A 22157-nucleotide genomic window follows, 5' to 3' on the forward strand; every position below is an offset into this window, starting at 1 on the left:
CACCGGCGGGGAGGAGGACCCAGGCCGGAAGTGCTGGTGGACGCGGCCTCCAGGCTCTGCCTCCTGCGCGCGGGCCGCCAGGCCCGCCCCCGCGTGACGCAGTTCCGGCGCGCTCGCGCCTGCTGTCGGGCTGGTCGCGCAGCGGTGACGCGTTTTCGGCGCCGCCGCGCGCGCCTTTCTCCGGCTGAGGGGACCCTGAGAAGGCGGGTCAGGTCGCGCGCGCCTTCCTCCGGCCGAGGGGGCCGGGCCCACGCTCCGTCCTCGGCGGCGCTTCTGCAGGTCGTCGATTTTCCGGGGCCCCGAGAAGGCGAATCCGGCCGCGCGCGAGGCCCCGGCGTGAGGCGGAGGCATGGCCAGCGTCCCGCAGCTGGTGGACGACCTGTGTGAGGTCCTCCTGCCGGCCGCCAAGGCTCCCTCGGGCCCGCGCCGCGGGAGCCGCGGGAAGGCCAAGCGGGGCCTCAAGAGGGTGGCCTATGACGCCCTATTCACGGGCCTCTTTCAGGAGGAGGGCCGCGGGCTGCAGCCCGGCCTCCCGAGGCTGCCGGTGAGGAACAGGATCCTCATGCTGTCCTTCGACCTGCGAGTGGGCGGCCTGGGCGCCGAGGCTGACCGCCTGGAGGAGCTGGTGGAGGGGCTGGAGGCCGCGCCGCGCCAGCCGCTGGCGGAGCTGGGCGCGGTCCTGGAGCTGCTGGTGCGGCTGGCGGGCAGCGGGCCCCCGCGAGTGCGGCGGCGTCGGCGGGGCGTCTTCCTGCACAGCCGGCCGGTCGGGAGAGCCCTTCCGTACGGCGGCTACGACTGCGCCGACTTGAGCGAGTTGGAGGCGGACGTGCGGTCGCTCATCTCCGGAGAGGAGTCTCTGTGTCGAGACCTGGTCCGCAAGACGCGGCAGGTGATGGAGTCGGCACCGGGCACCGGACTGCCCGCCGTCGGGCTCTTTTCGTACGGCGACCCCTGCTGGGACAGGTTTGAAAGGGACACCCGCGTCTCGCTCTTCGGAGCCCTGGTGCACAGCCGCACGGCCGACCTGGACGTCCGCCTGGACCTGCCCCCGGTGCCGGACAGCGCAGACCTCTCCGGACTGGCCATCAAGGTAGAGTGTTTGCTTCCCGTCTGCGGCTCCTCGGGCTTGGGAAGCGCCTCGTTTGACCCTCCTTCCACTGGGGCAAAGGGAGGGAGCCGGAGTCCAGCGCTGGCGGTGGACCCGTGGGTTGGGGCTGCTGGTGCGGATTCCCAGCGACCCCTCCCCGCAGGCCCGAGTCACATGCCGCTGCTTTCTTGTATCTGCCATTCAGTCATTTCTCCTGCCTTCCAGTTGATGTTTAAATTCCCTGGTGGCTCAGAGGGTAGAGAATCCACCTGCAGTGCAGGAGACCCGGCTTCAATCCCTGTGTCGGAAGATCTCCCGGGAGAAGTATCCCACTCCGGTATTCTTGCCTGGAGAATTCTATGGACAGAGGAGGGCTACAGCCCTTGGGGTTGCGAAGAGTCAGAGGCGGCTGAGCACAGCATGCCTGCTAGGTCACTTCAGTCCTGTCCGATTCTTTGTGACCCCTTTGGATTTTAGCCGGCCAGGCTCCTCTGTCCATGGAATTCTCCAGGCAAGAATACTGGAGTGGGCAGCCATTCCCTTCTCCAGGGAATCCTCCCGACCCGGGGATCGAACCCTCATAGCTTACGTCTCCTGGCCTGGCAGGCCGGCTGTACAGCGTAGCACGCAAAATGAAGTCTGATTCCTCCCTGTGTACCCAAGTACTCAGTAGCCATAGGTGCCAAAAATCATTTCTCCTGGCTATTTGTGCCGTGTTACATGCTTTTTTCTGGATGAAGTGGGATTTTTCAGACCTTGTTAATCATCCTTTGCCTTTGCGTTTTGTAGCTTTGCTGAAAGGATGTGGTGTTATTGTTCAGTGGTTCCTTTAGTGGGAGACACTTACATTGTTTCCAACCATAATGCTATAGCAAACACCCTGGGAGAAGTGAATCTTTCTGTGTCTATGTGATTTTTTTTTTTATGCCAGGTTCCCCAAAATGGAATTTCCAAATAAGAGACATGTTATGGAAAATGTCATTGTAAACTATGTTGAGGCTCATAAGCCTCAATAAGCTTGTGTTGTGTGAAATTGGAAATTGATAATGAATAAATTTAATTTCTTAAGTGACTCACTGGGGGCAAAAACATGGTGTAGTAGCTTGTGTGCTTGAGAAAAAGAGAAGAAATGTTCTGCCAGGTCTTTCCCATAGAGTGAACAGGAGCGTGTGGAAGGGTTCCTGCAACTCTTCTCACACTGGGGTAGAATCCAGACACCATGCCACAGGTAAAGTCCTTTTCCCACGGGCTCCAGGTCCCTCCGAGCGTGGATCAGTCGGAAGATGAAGGGTTCCAGTCAGCATCCAATCTCACTCCTGACTCCCAGTCTGAGCCGGGCGTGACGCCAGACATTGACCTGTGGGACGCTGTGCTCACCTACGAGGCCAGCAAGCGGAGATGCTGGGAGCAAGTTGGATGGTTTGTGAGCCTTTGCCCTAAATGCAAACCCTGCCCCTCTCCTGCCCTCTAATGTGGCCTTTACTCAGCCCAGATTAGGGACTTGGAAGTTTCAGTCAAGCTGTGTGCAAGTTGACTGAGGGTTGAGAGAACTATCAGGAGAAACCTATAGAAGTTCCCACTGAGCCAGAAACGGCTGCGGCTCACATCCTGGCCATGACGGCTCCAGGTCGGGGTGGTGGGCTCTGTGGTTGGTGCCGGGCACGGGGTGCTGCTGAGGGAGTGCTTCTCACACCTGGGAGGCCCGAGGGTGGTGCTCCCCTGAGGGAAGCCTGTCATCGCATTGTTCCCTGATGGGTGCTCTGAGGCCGGATCTTTCAGCCCATGGCGTGCTGGCGTCTCGCAGCCTCCCAGAGTCGGGGTAGAGGACCCATCTCCCACATGTTTGGGCACCTCTTCTCTGCTGACAGATCTGTGGGATGCCAGCGTGGGGAGCACTGAGGGAGAGAGTCAGGGTTTGCAGGGAGCCGAGTGCCTTCTGACGCAGCCTTGGCTCCTGTGGGGCCTCCCTGGGACGAGCACGTGCTCGGGGTGTTGTGTGGGCCCTGCTCCTGCTGGAGGGGCTTTCCTGGCGTGCGCACCCCCCCCCAGGCGGGTCCCGCTCCCTGACTCCCCGAGCACCGCCAGCACCGGTGGCCGTCTGGTCCTGCAGGAGCGCCCTCACCCTGTGACTTCCTGTTCGGCCTTCATCTGTCTTGTGTGACCAGAGCAGACCTGACCGCCTGCTGCCTGCGAAGCCCTCGCAAGTCTGAACACTGGCCATCAAGCAGCACTGCTTTCTTTTGTGAATGTTCACTAGTGGATTTCATTTGCCAGTTCCCGATTTTCTTGGCTCAGTTTTTCAGCTCACTCTTTAGTAGGAGACATGATTGCTCCGCCGGTCCATGTTCTTGTCCCCTTTTGTGAATGCACTTAATCTCTTCAGTGTCCCCCTGAAGCAGAACTGACCTCACAGTTCCAGAGTGAGGACTGCTTCTTATTGTCCCTTCAAGCAGGATGGTGGCCAGCACGTTAGCCTGTGTCCCTGCAGGAGACACCGGCCACCCACGGCTCTTCCACTGCCTCCTCTGTTGTAACTGGATGCCCCTGCCCTTGAAGCTCGTTCCTCAAGTTCATTTGGAGAACCTTGGGAATCTGTTGCAGTTGGATCCCAGCCACTTGCTAGTTTCTTGCCAGGAACTCTGACAAATGGGCAGTCAAAGCTTCCTTGGCAGCCACAGCCCTTGATTGTGAACTCTGCCCTTGCCTGAGACCCTCAGAGGACCCCCGCCCCTGTGCTTCACCCTGCCAGCCAGCTTGGGTCTCCCTGCTGCCGGCACCTCAGCATCTGTCACCCTTTCTGGGGAAGTGGTCTTTTGATGTTAAGGGCCAAGTTCTCGGTGGGGACAAGTGTGAATGTGGTGTTTGCTTCACGGGTTCTCATCTCAGCTCTCAGTCACCAAGGGGGTTGACCCCGGGAGAGTGGTCAGAGGCCGATGCCTGTGTGCGCAGTGAGGTGGCACCTGCAGCACTGGAGCCTTGGGGGTCCCTGGAGCTCCAGAGGCTCCTCTTCCCCTCCAGCTCACCGTGCCCCAAGGAGCGCAGGCTGCTATGGTGGCCTAGCTGGGCCCCCCTGCTGATCTGGACACTCAGGACTGGCCCACCTGCTTCTCCTGCATGCCCGGCTGTCCTCCGCTTGGCCAGCGCCACCTTCCAGGGATGGCGATAGGAGTGCGCTGCTCTGCCCTGCTCAGCACTGCCCACTGGGACTGGCCGCAGGCCCCTGCCCTCAGCCCTCCCATGCTGAGCCCAGAGCACCTGGCCCCTTTCTCCTCCCATCTCTAGGCTTCCACGCAGGCCGCTCCCGCCCTCGGGGACACTGCTCTGGGCGTGGCCTTGCTCCCCTGGCCTTCCTGACCAGCGTCTCCGTTCCCTCGGTCCCTTTAGGGCCCCTGTCCTGGGCGGCACATTGCACCTCCTCGCAGCCTGTGTCTCGTAGCGGCGCCGGCCCTGTGAGGCTGGGCTCGTCCGCCTGGCTGCTCTGGCCCCTGCTCTTACTGAATGAGGGAAAGGGCGCCTTATGGTGCTCTGTCCATCAGAAAAGAATTTTGGTCTTAGCAAGTTCTAAGGCTTTTCCTGGGCTTCTTTTATTAAGAGTCTACTTCTTCCAGTGGACGTTAAAAGCAGCTGTTTCATGTTTTCAGTAGGAGTTGATGGTGTCCAAAGGAATAGCTAAGAAATGGTGCTGTCTCTTTGGCCTCTTGAACAGTATGACCAGGCTGGTAGACCCTGTTCTTGAACTTCCTGCAGATCCCACGTAGGCAGAGACCCTAGGGCAGGCATGTGCCTGTTCTCTCCTAGAATTTCAGGGAACTTTTGGCTCTGTACGATCTTTGTGCTTTCTTGGGCAGAGGGTGATAACATCCTATGACACGAAGTCTAACATCTTAACCCTTTTGACGTTTCCATCAGCGGCGTTAAGCACATTCATGTGAGGTGACCATCAGCACCATCCTCTCCAGAACTTTTCATCCTCCCACACTGAGACTGTCTCCATCAGACCCTCACTCTGCACCACTGTCCTCCGCGCTGGGCCCCCACCGTCTCCTTTCTGTGTCTGTGACTTTCGGGACCACAGGGGTGGGGTCGTGCACCACTTGTCCTCGCACACGACTGGGCTAATCACTCAGCCTCACGCCCTCAGCGCATCTCCGTGTTGTAGCAGCGGACACACTGTGGCAGAATTCCTTCCTCCTGAAGGCTGGATTAACGTTCCTCTGCGTGGACAGACCTCGTCTTTATCCAGTCCTCTGCTGACGGACACTTGTGCGGTTGTGACTGTGCTGCTCCGGGCCCGGGTGTTGTTTCCCACGCAGAGGTCATTGCAAGCAAGCGAGGCATCAGCCAGAGGACCACCGTGTGCCCCGTGGGTGCGGGCTGGGTGGGGACACTTCTGCGCAGTGCTGTCTGATGGGCCTGCTGGACGCAGACTGGGGGACAGTGGGGAGTCTCATCTGGCCTTAGACATCTCACGCTATTGAGTTGCTCTTTGTCCTGCCCTCTGCTTACCTCAGCTCCCTGCCCGCTCTGTCCCCACAGCCCCCCTGGCCATCGAGAGGAGCCCTACCTCACTGAGGCAGGAAGGGATGCCTTTGACAGGTTCTGCCGACTTCGCCAAGGAGAGCTGCAGGTGCTGGGCGGGAGCCTCCTGCAGGCCCCACAGCCCGTCCTAGTGAAGGAGTGCGAGCTGGTGAAGGACGCCCTCAATGTCCTGATCGGAGTCGTGTCCGCCACATTCTCCCTCTGCCAGGTAAGGAGGTGAGGTGTGGCCCGGAAGCCGTCTTGGCGGCCTCCCTGGGGATGGTCGTCTTGTTTCAGTTTTAAAGTGATTTTACCCATATGAATGGAATCACGAAGTGCTTGTCCTTTGGGTCTGACTTATTTCATTCAGCATAATGATCTCAAGGTTCATTCATGTTGTAGTCTGTGTCAGAATTTCCTTCCTTTTTAAGGCTAGAAAGTACTCTACACGCATGTTGCTTAGTCACTAAGTCATGACTCTTTGCAACCCCATGGACTGCAGCACTCCAGGCTCCCCTGTCCTTCACTGTCTCTCAGGGTTTGCTCAGATTCACGTCCATTGAGTCAGTGATGCTGTCTCACCATCTCATCCTCTGCCACCTGCTTCTGCTTTTACCTTCACTCTTTCCCAGCATCAGAGTCTTTTCCAGTGAGTCAGTTCTTGGTATCAGGTGGCCGAAGTATTGGAGCTTCAGCTTCAGCATCAGTCCTTCCAATGAATATTCAGGGTTGATTTCCTTTAGGATGGACTGGTTGGATCTCCTTGCTGCCCAAGGGACTGTCGAGTCTTCTCCAGCACCACAGCTTGAAGGCATCAGTTCTTTGGCCCTCAGCCTTTTTTATTGTCCAGCTCCTATATCCATCCATGACTGATGGAAAAACCATAGCTTTGACTCTACAGACCTTTGTAGGCAAAACGATGTTCCTGCTTTTTAATACGCTGTCTAGGTGTGTCATAGCTTTCCTTCCAAGGAATAAGCGTCTTTTAATTTCATGACTGCAGTCACCATCTGCAGTGATTTTGGAGCCCCCCAAAATAAAATCTGTCACTGCTGTACTTTTTCTGCACCTATTTGCCATGAGTTGATGCCATAATCTTAGTTTTTCGAATGTTCAGTTTTAAGCCAAGTTTTCACTCTTCTCTTTCACACTCATCAAGAGGCTCTTTCTGCCATTAGAATGGCTTTCTGCCATTAGAATGGTATCATCTGCATGTATGAGGTTGTTGATACTTCTCCTGGCAATCATGATTTCAGCTTGTGCTTCATCCAACCTGGCATTTTGCATGATGTACTCTGCATACAAGTTAAATTATCAGAGTGACAACATACAGCCTTGACGTACTCCTTTCCTAGTTTTGAACCAGTCTGTTTTTCCATGTAAGGTTCTAACTTGATCTGCATACAGGTTTCTCAGGAGACAAGTAAGGTGGTCTGATACTTTCATTTCTTTAGGAATTTTCCACAGTTTGTTATGATCCACACAGTCAAAGGCTTTAGCGTAGTCAATGAAGCAGAAGTAGATGTTTTCCTGGAACTTTCTTTCTTTTCTATGATCCAGTGTATGTTGGCGATTTGCTCTCTGGTTCCTCTCCCTTTTCTAAACCCAGCTTGTACATCTGGAAGTTCTCAGTTCACGTACGTCTGAAGCCTCACTTGAAGGATTTTGAGCATAACCTTACCAGCATGCAAAGTTAGCACAATTATACGGCAGTTTGAAGATTCTTTGGCATTGCCCTTCTTTGGAATTAGAATGAAAACTGACATTATCCAGTCCCGTGGCCACTGTTGAGTTTTCCAAATTTGTTGACACATTGAGTGCAGCACTTTAACAGCATCATCTTTTAAGATTTGAAATAGCTCAGCTGGAATTTTGTCACCTCCAATAGCTTTGTTCGTAGTGATGTTTCCTAAGGCCCACTTGACTTCAGGCTCCAAGATGTCGGACTCCAGGTGAGTGACCACACCATTGTGGTTATCTGGGTCATTAAGACCTTTTTTTGTACAGTTCTTCAGTGTATTCTTGCCACCTCTTTTTAATCTCGTCTGCTTCTGTTAGGTCTTTACCATTCTGTCCTTAATCATGCCCATCCTTGCATGAAATGTTCACTTGCCATCTCCAGTTTTCTTGAGGAGATCTCTAGTCTTTCCCATTCTGTTGTTCTCCTCTACTTCTTTGCACTGTTCATTTAAGAAACCGTTCGTATCTCTGCTCACTGTTCTCTGGAACTCAGCATTCAGTTGGGTGTGTCTTCGCCTCTCCCTTGCTGTGTGTATAAAGACCACGCTTTGTTAGCTGTTTATCAGTGGATGGACGCTCCGGTGGACCTCACCTTCTGACTTCCGAATAGTGCTGTCGTGCACATGGGTGCATTTGGCTCTTCAGGGTGTATTCCTGGGAGTGGGCTTGCGGGTCCTGTGGTGATTGCTTGATTTGTCTATTTGGCTGAACCGGGTCTGTGGTGGCACACGGGACCTTTAATTGTGGCATGCAGGGCCTTTTCACCTGCAGCCTGGGGATCTAGTTCCCTGACCAGGGAGCGAACCTGGGCCCCCTGCACTGTAGTCAGAGCCTTAGCCCCTGGACCAGCAAGGAAGTCCCAGTGATTCTGTTAACTTTTGGAGCAGCCAGCAGACTACTTTTCACCGTGGCTGTGCCCTTTTGTACCCCCTCCAGCAGTGTGTGTTGTTCTGGGGTTAGTTTTCTACATCCTCACCAGTGCTTGTTATCCCCCACTCCTTTTTTGGTAAATAGTAGCTGTCCCAGTGGGTGTGACGTGATGTCTCATTATAGTTCTTTTCCCCAAAATCCAAATGCTTAATTTTTCTGTTTTTTAATTGGAGGATAATTGCTTTTTGGTGTTGTGTTGGTTTCTGCCGTACAACAATGAGAATCAGTTGTGACTGTGTATACACACACACATATACATATATCTGTGTGTATATACATCCCCTCCCTATTGAGTCTCCCTCCCACTGCTTGCCCCCAGCTCTCCCCCGACTCAGGCCGTCACAGAGCGCCACGCTGGGCTCCGTGTGTGATATGGCAGCTCCCCACTGTCCTGTCCTGCATGTTCGGTCATGTCTGACTCTCTGAGGCCCCGTGGGCTGTAACCGCCCAGGCAAGGACACTGGAGGGGTTGCCGTTTCCTCCTCCAGGGGTCTTCCCGACCCGGGGATTGAACCCACGTCTCTGGCATCTCCTGCACTGGCATGTGGGCTCTTCACCAGTGATGCCACCCACCAGACAGCTATTTTATACTGGTAGTGTACCTATGTCTCATTATAATTTGGACTTACATTTCCATCGTGAGTACTGCTCCTGAGCACTTTTTCACTTGTATGTCTCTTTTGGGAGAAAGTCTACTTGAGTTTTTAGTCCTTTGCCTCTTTCTGGTCAGAGAACGGAAGCGTGTTTCCCCACTGTCCCGGGTGCTGCGGCACAAGAGTGTGGCGCCCCCAGCGCGAGCGCCTCAGCCTGCGGACTGCTGCCTCCTGCTGTGCCCGCGCCTGCCCTCTGCCCGTCGTTGAGTTGGGCTCTTGAGTTGTAGGAGTTCTTGATGCATTCTGGATATTAGTCCCTTACCAGATATATGATTTGCCAATATTTTCTCTCATTCTGTAGGTTGCCTTTCACACTCTTGACAGTGTGCTTTGAAGTGCAGAGTCTGATTCCGCTGACGCCCAGTGGATTTTCTTCCTTTTGTTGCCTGTACTTTTGGTGTCTTATTTAAGAAATCACCAAATCCAAGGCCTCTATGTTTCCCTCCAAGAGTGTCACAGTGTTGGCTTTATTCTTTTTAAAATAATTTCGTTTATTTCTTTATTTTTGGCTGCATTGGGTCTTCATTGTTCTGCTCGGGCTCTCTCTGGTTGCAGCGAGCAGGGCCTCCTCGTCACTGTGGTGCTCAGGCTCCTCGGTGCGGTGGCCTCTCTGTTGCAGAGCGTGGGCTCTAGGCGCGCGGGCTTCAGCAGTTGTGACTCACAGGCTCCAGAGCACAGGCTCAGCAGTTGCGGTGCACGGGCTTAGTTGCTCCTCCACGTGTGGGATCTTCCTGGACCGGGGGTTGGACCCTGTACCCCATGCTGGCAGGTGGATTCTTATCCACTGCACCACCACGGGGTCCCATAGTGTCAGCTTTACAGTTTAGATGTTTGATCTGTTTTGAGTTCATTTTGTACTTGGTGCGGCTTTAATCTTTTGCATGTGGATATTCTGTTTACCCAGCAGCCTTTGTTGAAAAGACTCTTCTTTCCGCATCATATGTTCTGGGTATGCTCGTGCATCAATTGACCATGTGTGAGTAGTTTATTTCTGGACTCTCTTCTGTTCCATGATCTTCTGTTTGTCCTGATCCCACTCCTGTGATGTTTTTTGTGGCCACACCCCTCATCTTGCAGGATCTCAGTTCCCTGACCAGGGATTGAATCCGGTCCACGGCAGTGAAATCCGGAGTCTAACCACTAGACGGCCAGGGACGTCCCCCAGTTCTACACTGTTTTGATGACTAAAACTTTGTAGGAAGTTTTGACCTTGGGAGGTATGAGTTCTCCACCTTCTTTTTTTTTTTTAAGATTGTTGTGGTTATTTGGGGCCCTTTGCAATTTCATATGGATTCTAGGATGAGTTTTTCTATTTCTGCTAAAAACATCATTGGGATAATGATATGGTGGCACTGAATACACAGGTTGCTTTGGGTGAATCATTATCTATTTAAATATCTTTTTTATCTATTTGGCTGTATCGAGTGTTACTTGCAGCACGGCGAATCTTCGTTACAGCTTGTGGGGTCTTTCATTTCTGCGAGTGGGCTTCGTTGCCCGTGGCATGGGGGATCCTAGGTCCTGGACCAGGGATTGAACCTGTGCCCCCTGCAGTGGAAGCCTGGAGTGCTGGGGAGGCCCTGGTGTATCACCCTGACGTTATTAGATGCTCCGGTCCAGGAACATGGGATATCTTTGCATTTATTTAGGTCTTTAATTTCTCTCAGCAGTGTTTTCTAGTTTTCACTTTAACAAGTCTTTTGTCTCCTCAGTTAAATTTACTTAAGTACTGTATTCTTATATTGCACTTGTAAACGGAATCGTTTCTTACTTTCCTTTTTTGGATTGTTCATTGCAAGTGTATAGAAATACAAATGCTTTTTGTATGTTGATTTTGTATCCTAGTACTTTGCTGAATTCGTTTAACGGCTCTAACACGTGTTTTGTGGATTCTTAAGCATTTTCTGTATATAAGATGATGTCACCTGCAAATAGATCATTTTACTTCTTCCTTTCCAGTCTGCATATTAAAATTTCTCCTTGCCTAACTGCTGTGTCTGGGACTTAAGTGTTACACTGAAGCGGTGAAAGCACGCGTCCTTGCCTTGTTGCTTATCACAGGGAGAAGCTTTCAGTCTCGCTACTGAGTGTAATGCAAGCTGTGGATTTTTCACATACAGTCTTTATCCTGTTGAGCCAGTTCCATTCTTTTCCTAGTTTTTTTTAGTGTTTTTAATTGTGAAAAGGTATTGTTCAGTTGCTCAGTCATATCCAACTCTTTGCTACTCCGTGGACTGCAGCACACCAGGCTTCCCTGTCATTCACCATCTCCGGGAGCTTGTGAAAACTCATGTCCATTGAGTCAGTGATGCCATCCAACCATCTCATCCTCTGTTGTCCCCTTCTCCTCCTGCCTTCAATCCTTCCCAGCATCGGGGTCTTTTCTAGTAAGTCGACTCTCTGCATCAGGTACCAATGGAGCTTCAGCATCAGTCCTTCCTCTGAGTATTCAGGATGGATTTCCTTTAGGATTGAATTGACTTCTGTCAAATGCTTTTTTTGTATCAGCTGACATGATCGTATGTATGATTTTTCCCTTTGTTCTGTTAATGTATATTACATTGATTTTTGTATGTTGAACTACCCTTGCATTCCTAAGATAAAACCCACTTGGTCACAGTGTATTCTCCTTTAACATGCTGCTAGATTCAGTTTGTTAATGTCTTCTCAAAGATTTTTGTATCTGTGTTCATGAGGGATGTTGGACTGTAGTCTTTTCCTTGTAATGTCTGTATCTTGCTTTGGCATCAGAAGAATACTGGCCTCTTAGAATTAGGAAGTGTTCCTCCTCTTTAAGTTTTGAAAGAGTTTAATAACAGTCGGTGTTCTTTTTTTTTTTTAATTTATTTATTTGGTGCCCCGGGTCTTGGTTGCAGCACACAGAATCTTTGATCTTAGTTCCGGCATGTGGGATCTAGTTTCCTGACCAGGAATCAAACCCAGGCTCCCTGCATTGGGAGTGAGGAGTCTTGGCCACTGGACCACCAGGGAAGTCCCAGCAATTGGTGTTCTTTAATTGGTAGAATTTACCATTGAAGCCAGCGGTGTTGGACTTCTCTTTTTTGGGTTTTTGTTTTCTTTTGTTTTCTTTAAATCTTAAAATTCACATGACATTAACATTTAGCATATTAACCTGTGGGAGGTGTCATGTCACGTCAGTGGCAGCCTGCTGGCAGAAGGCTTTCTGTGTCCTGTGCCCTACCTGTGTGTCTGGGTTTGGGGCTCCCGGTCTGGGGGTGCTCGGGGCAGTGCCAAGGTTGGGTGCCCAGGTGCAGTGAGAGGCAGCACCACCCCGGGTGCCCACCCCAGTGACCTCCCTTTTGTCCCGTCCAGCCAGCTCAGGCCTTCACGGTGAAGCGGGGTGTCCACGTCTCAGGAGCGTCCCACGAGAGCATCAGCGGCCTCCTCTCTGAGGTGGCCGAGTGCGGGACCCACTACGCGCGCCTCAGCCACTTCTCCCTGCAGCCTGTGCTGGACTCCTCCTGCAGCAAGGGTCTCGTGTTCCAGGTGCGGCCCCACCTCACGCTGCTGCGGGTCCCCGGGTGCTGTATGCAGGCCTGCCCCGGGGCCTCTGAGCCAGGCCGTACTCTCCTCAGTGACGTCAGAGACTGTCAGTTGCCCTTTGGGAATGGTGGCCGGGGACCACGTCTTGCCTGGCCGATCACTGCATGGAAACCTGGGTGGATGTGTTGGGGCCGTGAGAGCATGGGAGGCAGCTGTGGCTAGTGCTGGGGGCCGGGGGCCGGGGGCAGGCCAGTGGTGTGGAGAGAGCACGTGCTGCCTGGTCCCCGCCGGGTCCCTGGCGCGGGACTGAAGCAGGTCTGCCTGAAAGCCTTGTCATCAGTGCATACGCTGGGCAGGCCCCCAGGACAGTGGGCAGCTATGGGGTGGGGGGGTTGCGGCGTGAGGCCTGAGAGAGAGCGCAGGCACTGGGCCGGGCCCTTTTCACTTGGGCATCGCAGCAGGGCTGCTGGGGTGATGTGACGAGGTTCGGATTCTAGGATGGGCCTGAGCGGGGCTGGGAGGGCAGAGGGAAACCCAGACAGGACTGCCGTGTTGACTGTCTGGGATGGAGGGCAGGACAGTGGTCTCCTGGGTGCCTGACGTTTGCGCTGGAGCGCTCCAGCAGACCTCCTGGAAGTATGTGAGCTGCGCTGGGGCCATGCTCCTGGGCACCGCCCCAGACACCAGTGTCCTTGGGACCACAGTGGCCTGAGCGGCCAGAGACCCTTTGGGAGTTGGTGTCTGTGCACACAGCCCAGCTGCCCGGGATCTGCAAGGTCCAGATTCCTGGTGCAGCTGGCCTGGGGGAGCTTACAGTGGGCTTGGGCTTCTGGCCGGGCTGGGTGTCCGCGTGTGACCCGCAGATGCCCGTTCCTTGGAAAACGGAGCCCCAGGCTTGGGGGTGGAGGCCCAACTTTTTCCCGCACCGAGGTTGTTCTCTGGTTCTGAGCTTGGTGGCCATGCCCTGTGCCTGGCCACCCTCCTTCCAGACCCCTGCCCCACAGGCCTTCACTAGCGGCCTGAGGCGGTACCTGCAGTACTACCGCGCTTGCGTGCTCTCCACCCCGCCCACCCTGAGCCTCCTCACCATCGGCTTTCTCTTCAAGAAGCTGGGCCGGCAGCTCAGGTGAGCCTCGGCGTGCGACTTGGTGGCTGGTGAGGCAGGCATGGGCCATGCTGGATGGTGGGCGGCCTCCTGGTTGGGGTCTGGATGGCCCTTGACCCAGCTGAGTTTATGAGGTGCCCACCAGCAGGCCCAACCCAGGATCAGGGCTCCTACCCAACAGGCACACAGGAGCCCTGCAGACAGACCTGGTGCCTGCACTCAGGAGCTGGTCAGTGAACATGGGCAGAGTGCCTGCTGGCAGATGCCATCTGGAGAAGGCAGAGTGGAAGACTAGGGGTTGGGGGGTGGGTTCAGTGGAGAGGAGTTCCTGCAGGCTGAGGGGAGGAGTGTGGAGGCCCCGGGGCTGGAGAAGGGGTGCGAGGGGGAGGCTGAGCCTGGAGGTGTCGGGAGGGCGTGATGGGAGCACAGCCTGGAGTGGGGTGGCGAGGCGGGAGGCCTATGGGGACTTGGTAGCCATTCAGGATGGCAGAGGAGGTGATCTGGGGGATGTGGTGGGTGCAGGAGGGGCTCTTTAGGGAGAGCAGCAGGAGTGGGGAAGAGTCGTGGACTCAGAGTCTTGGCCAGACCTGGGAAGGAGGTGGGGATGCATGGGGTTCCTGGGAGGGTCTGACAGGCAGCTCACAGCTGAGCTTCTTGAGGTGCAGGCGGTTTTAAAGCTGGACTATGTGGACAGGCAGGGGAGGGCCTGGGTCTTCTGCCCACCTGGTCTCCCCGCCTCTGTGTACAGGTACCTGGCTGAGCTCTGTGGTGTTGGCGCCACTCTCCAAGGCTCCGGCGGCGGAGAGCCCAGGGCTGCCTTCCCCACGGTGAGGGCTGCCGGGCTCCGGGCAGGGCAGGGCTCCCCCTGCTGCGTGTGGTGTGGCTGAGCCCCCCTTGCTGTCTGCAGGGCGTGAAGCTGCTCTCCTACCTCTACCAGGAGGCCCTGGATAACTGCAGCAACGAGCACTACCCAGTCCTGCTGTCTCTGCTCAAGACCAGCTGCGAGCCCTACACGCGGTGGGGCGGGGCGGGGGCAGGGCAGGCTCTGGGCGGGTGGGCTTGGACTGCAGCCCCCCCACTCCCAGGGCGGAGTCACGCCCAGCTCACCCCTCCTTTCCACGCGCATTCAGGTTCATCCATGACTGGGTGTACAGTGGGGTCTTCAGAGATGTTTATGGCGAGTTCATGATCCAGGTGAACCACGAGTACTTGGGCTTCAGAGGTAGGTGGGGGCTGCTGCCGGGCGAGGACGCTGCCGTCGGCCGGGTCAGGGCTGCGCTGGTCGCGGGCCTGAGCGAGTCGTCCCACATGCAGACAGGTTGTACTGGACCCACGGCTACGTGCTCATTTCCAAAGAGGCGGAGGACTGCGTCCCTGTGTTCCTGAGCCACATCGCCCACGACGTGTACGTCTGCGGGAAGACCATCAATCTGCTGAAGCTCTGCTGCCCACAGGTGAGGGGCGGAGTGGCCGGCCTCCGCCAGCCCCACGCTGCCTGCCCATCTGCCCTCAGCCCAGGTCCATACGGTTCCAGCCCAGGTTGGGTGACCTCATCCTGTCCCCTTGAGAGTTTCATGAGCGGCTCTGTTGAGTTTCTGGTGCTCCTTCAAAGATGGGAGGAAAGCCGAAGGCCTTTCAGAGGCCAAAGGGGCAGTGGGCCCCTCCCCCTCCCCCACCTTGGAAACTGCCCCAGAGGGATGGGAAGGGCTGTGTCGGCAGGAGGGTGGACTCAGGGGTCGTGTGAGGGGTCCCAGGGCTCAGCCGTGCCCTGGAGCAGAGGCCTGAGTTGGTGTCCATGCAGCCAAGGCCAGTGGCCAGTGGCAGTGGGTGGGATGGGCGGCCCCTGTGGGAGGCGCTGTCTGGTGTCTGGACAGGCCGGCGGCTGTGGACGGGGGCTCCTGGCAGTGCAACAGCCAGGTGCAGGCCAGGGCAGGGGTCAGCGGCCGGCTGAGTGCAGGGCTGAGAGGAGTGGTCTGGAGCGGCCAGCATGGGCTCAAGGCTGCTGCGGGGGCTACAGTGCCCATGAGCCCCCAGGAGCTGCCCAGGTGTTGGCTGTGGGGGGCGGGGCTCCCGTGGTGGGCGGGGCTGACCTTAGGGAGGCCCTGTGGGTGTGTCTGGGCCTTCCCACCTTTTCCTGGAGCCTTACTTGTGGGAGCCAGGCCTGGCCCTGGGCGGAGACCCACACCTGCTGTTCTGGAGCCGTGGAGGGTGTCAGCGGGGAGCACAGCACTCCGGAGGCAGGCTGTCCACGTGGGTCACGAGCGGGAGGCAAGACGGGCTGTGGCTGCCAGTCCCTGGGCTCAGGTGCCGCCCCCACCCCCGCCCTCCAGCACTACCTGTGCTGCTCGGACGTCCCGGTCCCGCGCATCTCCGTGACCTTCTCCCTCGAGGAGCTGAAGGACATCGAGAAGGACTGTGCCACCTACGTGGGCCGCATGGAGAGGGTGGCGCGCCACAGCTCGGTCAGCAAGGAGGAGAAGGTGAGGGCACCACAGCCCGGCCTTCCCTGGCCCTCCCTCTCCTCTCCTCCTGGGGCGGGCTGGGCGCTAGGCAGCCCCATCCTGGCCAGGCCATGGCTCCAGGGCAGCAGGGCCTGAGCCTCCTGGCCTCAGTGGCTCCCTTGAGCCTCCGTCCTGCTCAGAAGGGTCAGGTGCACTGAGGCCCGAGCTTTGAGTGTCCTGTGTCCTGGGGAGGGGTTGATGCAAAGTCCTGGCACCTGTGGGCAGCAGGAAGCTGTGGGCGGGGCAGACCCCTGAGAACCAGTCGGGTGGAGGGGCGAGCCCTGGGGATGCAGGGGGCTGGCCTCTGTGGGAGGGCCAGGGTGGACATGAAGGCTGGGGTCTTGGCCCCGGGTCACTCTGAGAGAGGGTGTCACCTGCCTGGGGACCAGCCTCACTGCCTTGCACGATGGGTGCTGCACCCCCAGACCTGGTCTGAGCAGAGCCCTCTCCCTGGCTGTCCCGGGGTGGGGGCTGAAAGGTCAGACGCATCAGTCGCTGGTGGTCTTTTCCAGGAATTACGGATGGAAATTGCAAAGCAAGAATTAATTGTCCAGGCCCGGGAGGCGGCGTCCAGGGTCCTGCGGGCGCTCAGCGGTGCGTGTGGCTCGCCTGCCCCTCCATCTCGGGGGCCTGCTGCTGGGGCTTCTCACCATGGCCCCTGGCTGTCTTGTTCCAGATCGGCAGATGTCAGAGCGGATGGTCTCGGACGCCCGGAAGCGAGAGCAATTCCAGAGGCTGAAGGAGCAGTTTGTGAAGGACCAGGAGGTGGGGGGGCTGGCCCTGGGCAGGGGGGGTGGGCTCGAGGGGTCGGCTTCACTAGCGGGGTGCCTATGGGGTGTTCTGCAGCGACGCCGGGCAGCCAGGCAGGAGGAGCTGGATGAGGACTTCAGCTATGCCCGCGAGCTCCGGGACCGGGAGAGAAGGCTGAGGGCCCTGGAGGAGCAACTGGAGAGGAAGGCCAGGTGGGTGGGTGGCCGGGGGCACCATGGCCACGGGCTTGTCCTTCCTGGGAGTCACGGCTGGCTTGAGCTTTGTGGTGGCTGGTTGCCTTCTGTCTGTATCTGGCGCCTTTCAGGCGTCTGTCAGGCGGGAACAGTGGTGGCCTGAGCTCGGTCTTCTTGCAGTCGCTCTGTGTGGACTGGGGTCCAGGCTCGGTCCACGCTGTGCTCGCATCCTGTCTCTCTCTCTCTGTTTCCTTTAAGTTAAACTGCCTGTTTCTTAAATTTGTCTTTAAGCCTGTTAGCAGCCTGACTGAGAGACAGGGATTTACCCAGCATGGCGTCTGGGGTCTGTCTAGTGCTCTGGCATCCCTCCCTCCCTCCCTGCACTTCCTGCGAGCTGCCAGCACAGCTGGCGCCTCAGGAGCCCCGCCCTTTCCTCACCTCCCGGTCAGTGGTCCTGACTCGGGGACTGTTCATGGAGCGTGACAGAGCCAGTCAGTGCCGAGTGCACACGTGTCTGCGTGCATCCATTCTGACTTGGGTGTGTACACACGCGTGTATGATGATGTTATTCTCTTGTTTACATGTGGAGGAGATCTTGTTTACTAGGTATGGAGTGTGTCCCTGGCCTGTGGCAGCTGAATTAAACGTGGCCAGGCTGGGTTTTAAACCAACTTCACGTTGGTGAGAGGGTCAGCGCCATTGGCTGTAACATGGCGAGCTTTGAATTGAGTGAGGTGTTCCCACTGCCTCGTGCCATTTGCACCACCTCTCGATGCTCTGGACCTGGCGTGGCAGTGCGAGAACCACCTCCAATGAGGAGCGAGGTCGCACCTCCGAGAGGGTTTGGGCCCACGGCCCGCACTGCTCCCTGTGCTTCAGGCTGTGGGGGAGCTCGTCTGGGGTTCACTCTGAGTGACTGCACTGCACGTGCCCGCCAGGGGCTACCATTTGGGGGGAGGCAGAAAGACCTGCCCAGTAAGGCCCTGCAGGTGTTGTGGGGGCTCCAAGGGGCCAGCTGCCCACCTGGGGAAGGTGCTCGGGGATAGGCTTCCCGTCGGGAGCCCCCGCATGGGGCAGTGGCTGGACAGTGGGCTGACTGGTGGCCCGTGCTGTCTGGGTGGCTGCAGGCAGGCGCTGGTGGATCATTACAGCAAGTTGTCTGCAGAGGCGGCTCGTCGGGAGCAGAGGTCACTGTGGAAGGTCCGGAGGCACCGGCTGGCCAGCGCGCGGCTTCGTTTTCTCCTGGAAGACGAGAAGCGCATTCAGGTGTTGCCACTCGTCACCCAGGAGTTCTTTCCTGGGCTCTCGGGGACTCAGGAGCCCTGAAGTCACACACAGACCCACTGTGTGCCCACTGCGGGGTTTGGGTAACGCTCTAACCAGGTGCCCAGAGGGGCATGAACGGGACAGGCTGGGCTGCCCTCAGGTGACATGGGTGGTGCCGGATGCCAGCTGGGCTCTGGGCAGCTGCTGCGGAGCCCTGCTGCGTCGGCGCGCCTGCGGACGTGGGGCTGGGGCTGGGGCTGGGGCTGGGGCTCGGGCTCTCACCCCCCACGGCTGCCGCCTCATGTCCTGCTGGTTCCATTTCAGGGGATGCTAGAGGCCGTGGCCGAGGGGAGGCCCCTAGAGCAGCCGGCCATCCTCCCTGGTGCCTGCTCCCAGACAAGTGCCCACTCACGGGCAGGGGACCAGGTAGGATCCAGGCCATGGAGGGTGGGCTCTGGGTTGGCTGCCCCAGGCCTGGCCTGTGTCCCCAGTGTCCCCTTTCATGGGCTTGAGTGTGGGGTGCAGAACTGAACCTGGGGGACAGAAGCAGACACCAGGGGGACCCACGCGCTTGTGTTTCAGGCCTCCTTTTTGGGCCCTGTGCCCCCTGACAGAGGCGGCAGCTGTGACCCCGGGCGAGAGGAGCCGCGGGAGGCGGCCCCGGCCGGCCCTCATGGGCAGAGCACGCTCATGCTGCAGCCCCTCAAGTCTCCAGGAGCTGGGGCCTATGGCACGGGGCCCGGGGCAGGCCTGCTGTGGGGGCAGGCAGAGGAGCCGGGGCCGTTCACGGGCCTCAGCCTCCGAGACTTCCTGCCCGCGGCCCAGGGGGCTGAGGCTGGGCTCAGCGGCACGGCCCCCGTCCTGGAGGAGGCACTGCAGACCATTGGCTCCGACCTGCCTCCCATGGCTCCGTCCACAGCAATGGACTTGACACCTGTCAGGCCACAGGAGTACGACTTCAGAACCGTCCTGAGGCCCACTGTGGCCGCCTCAGGTTCCGCAGGGGCTCTCCAGACCGCAGGAGGCAGCCCGGGCAGCAGGGGGCAGCAGCTGCAGGAGGACACTCAGGTGCCGCTGGATACGTGTGGCCTGGACCCCCCACAGCACCCCTCCCCCCAGGAGGAGCGCTGCCCGGCCACCGCGCAGGTCCTTGGGGCAGAGCCTGGTGTTCCCAGAGGGGGCTGTGCTTCTGGAATGACCCCCTCCCGGCCACGGTGGAACGTCCATGGACACGTGTCTGATGCCAGCATCAGGGTGGGGGAGAATGTGTGGGACGTGGCCCCCTCTCGACCACGGTGGAACGTCCACGGACATGTGTCTGATGCCAGCATCAGGGTGGGGGAGAATGTGTGGGACGTGGCCCCCTCCCGGCCACGGTGGAACGTCTACGGACACGTGTCTCAGTCCAGTGTGGTGCTGGGGGTGCTCTCAGGGGAAGCCGAGCCCAATTTGCCCAGGCCCCCATTGTGCCCCCCTGACCCTGGGCCCCAGCTGGGCCTCAGCTCAGGAGCCCAGGGACCTGCCCAGGAACACACACTGCAGCTGCCTGCGGAGACAGCCTCAGGCAGCTCCAGCGCACAGGTGGTTGGACCAGGCCCTGGCCACGGGGAGGAGGGTGGCCCCCAGGCCTCACTGTCTGCTGAGGCTGTACCTGCTGCTCTGGGAGACGGCACCCTGGAGGAGCCAGGTCAGTGGGACCCAGAGCCGTCCTGCCCCTGGGGGCGTCTGTGAACCCAGGAGGGGGAGGACCGGTGGGGGGGCGGATGTTTGCCCCTGACCCCCCTCTCCTGCCCCGTTTCTTCTGCTTAGGCCTGGGGATGAGTGAGGACTCCAGGGACCTCTCTCCCAGCTCACAGGTCAGGGGTTGGGGGGTGTGCTGGGCCTTTTGTGGGCAGGCACTGCTCTGTCCTGGGACTGGGCGGGGCGGGCTGCCTGCTGGTCCCTCCTCTCACATGAGGGAAGGAGGCGGGTCCCTCAAAGCTGGGTCATCTTAGGAGAATGCAGACGTCCAGAGCAGCCCAGACGCTGGCGAGGCAGCGGCCCAGCTCTGGGACCGGGAGCAGGCCTACCTGGTGGGCCTCGCGGGGCAGTATCGCTTGGAGCAGTACCCAGACAGCTACGAAGCCATGTGTGAGTGGGCCGGCCACGGCGGGCAGGCAGGAGGCAGCCTGGCCCCGTGTCCTGGTGCGTGACTGCAGTCTGTCACCCCACAGCGGAGCCTCCCGTGGCCCGCCTCCTGCACCACGGGCTTCCCCGAGCCTTTGCCCTCCCTGAGGACGCTGGGGTCCCATCAGACGCAGACGAGAGCGCCGTGCAGCTGAGCGAGCTGCTGCCGCTGCCCGTGCTCATGAAGCACTCTGTCACTGCCCCGCTGGCTGCCCAGTGAGTGCCGCCTGACCCTCCACGCCCTCCCCGCCCCACCCGGCTCTGCCCCCGACGGTCAGTAATGCCAGGTCCCTCCTGCCAGCGTCTCCCTGGTGAACAAGGCCGTAGTCGACTACTTTTTCGTGGAGCTGAACCTCGGGGCGCACTTTGAGGCACTGCGGCACTTCCTGCTGATGGAGGATGGGGAGTTCGCCCAGTCCCTTAGCGACCTGCTCTTCGAGAAGGTGAGCCTGGGCGGGCCAGGTGCCAGAGCAGCAGCAGGCAGGCTCTGGATGCTCTGGGACTCTGTATCCTGTCCCTGCAGCTCGGGGCGGGCCAGACGCCCGGGGAGCTTCTCAGCCCCCTGGTGCTCAACTCGGTGCTGAGCAAGGCCCTGCAGTACAGCCTGCATGGCGACAGCCCACACGCCGCCAACCTCTCCTTCGCTCTCAAGTTCCTGCCCGAGACGTTCGCCCCCAATGCCCCGGACGTGCTGAGCTGCCTGGAGCTCAGGTACAAGGTCAGCAGCACTCCCTGGTGCGGGCGGTGGGGGTGCTCCCAGGACGCAGCTGTGCTGAGCTGGCCTCCCTGGCAGGTCGACTGGCCTCTCAACATCGTGGTCACCGAGGGCTGCCTGAGCAGGTATGGCGGCATCTTCTCCTTCCTGCTGCAGCTGAAGCTCATGATGTGGACGCTCAAGGACGTCTGCTTCCACCTCAAGCGTACAGGTGAGCCTGGGGGGCCCGAGGGGCCCACTCTGCCCGCGGCAGGCCGCACTCACCCCTGCCCCCTCCCCCGCAACCCCCAGCGCGGGTAAGCCAGGCAGCCGGCTCGGTGCAGTTCCGCCAGCTGCAGCTGTTCAAGCACGAGATGCAGCACTTCGTCAAGGTCACCCAGGGCTACATCGCCAACCAGATCCTGCATGTCAGCTGGTGTGAGTTCCAGGCCAGGCTGGCCTCGGTGGGTGACCTGGAGGAGATACAGCGCGCCCACGCCGAGTACCTGCACAAGGCGGTCTTCAGGTGAGCTGCGGCCTGCACCCGTGCACCCCTGGCTCAGGCGCACCCACCGCAGCCCCTGCCTCCCCCCCAGGGGCCTGCTGACCGAGAAGGCGGCGCCGGTCATGAACGTCATCCACAGCGTCTTCAGCCTGGTCCTCAAGTTCCGCAGCCAGCTCATCTCCCAGCCCTGGGGCCCGGCCGGCGGCCCGCGCGGCCCTGAGCACCCCAACTTTGCCCTCATGCAGCAGTCCTACAGCGCCTTCAAGTATTACTCCCACTTCCTCTTCAAAGGTGACGCACCCTGGGGCAGGGGAGGGCTGGGGCGGGACTGCGCTGCTCACTGAACCTGCACCCCACCTCCCCCCCAGTGGTGAGCAAGCTGGTGAACCGCGGCTACCAGCCCCACCTGGAGGACTTCCTGCTGCGCATCAACTTCAACAACTACTACCAGGACGCCTGAGCCCCGGGATCGGCCGCAATAAACGTGTGCCCGCCCTCCAGCCTCCGTCTCCGGGTTGGGCGCGGGCGAACAACCACGCGGGGC

The 22157-nt window shown here is 58.5% G+C and overlaps 1 protein-coding gene across 2 annotated transcripts; it reads left to right on the top strand.

Annotated features, from left to right (window-relative positions):
* The first annotated feature begins 204 nt into the window (after window positions 1-204).
* TUBGCP6 (tubulin gamma complex associated protein 6) lies at window positions 205-22113 on the top strand. Of its 2 annotated transcripts, none has more exons than XM_027540430.1 (25): window positions 205-1090; window positions 2343-2506; window positions 5624-5834; window positions 12262-12435; window positions 13422-13558; window positions 14286-14364; window positions 14445-14554; window positions 14668-14759; window positions 14852-14991; window positions 15868-16017; window positions 16551-16632; window positions 16715-16803; window positions 16885-17000; window positions 18110-18248; window positions 18573-18674; window positions 18831-19935; window positions 20058-20104; window positions 20243-20378; window positions 20462-20630; window positions 20716-20857; window positions 20938-21132; window positions 21208-21340; window positions 21421-21634; window positions 21705-21904; window positions 21982-22113. In XM_027540430.1, the coding sequence occupies exons 1-25, from the start codon at window positions 350-352 to the stop codon at window positions 22071-22073; spliced, it is 4959 nt and encodes a 1652-aa protein (XP_027396231.1). In that variant the 5' UTR covers window positions 205-349; the 3' UTR covers window positions 22074-22113. The 2 variants fall into 2 exon arrangements, with proteins under 2 accessions (XP_027396231.1, XP_027396233.1); XM_027540432.1 differs by having other exon boundaries at window positions 206-1090; window positions 13437-13558.
* Window positions 22114-22157: the final 44 nt, after the last annotated feature.

This window comes from Bos indicus x Bos taurus, chromosome 5 (assembly GCF_003369695.1).
Source record: "Bos indicus x Bos taurus breed Angus x Brahman F1 hybrid chromosome 5, Bos_hybrid_MaternalHap_v2.0, whole genome shotgun sequence".
Taxonomy (NCBI): domain Eukaryota; kingdom Metazoa; phylum Chordata; class Mammalia; order Artiodactyla; family Bovidae; genus Bos; species Bos indicus x Bos taurus.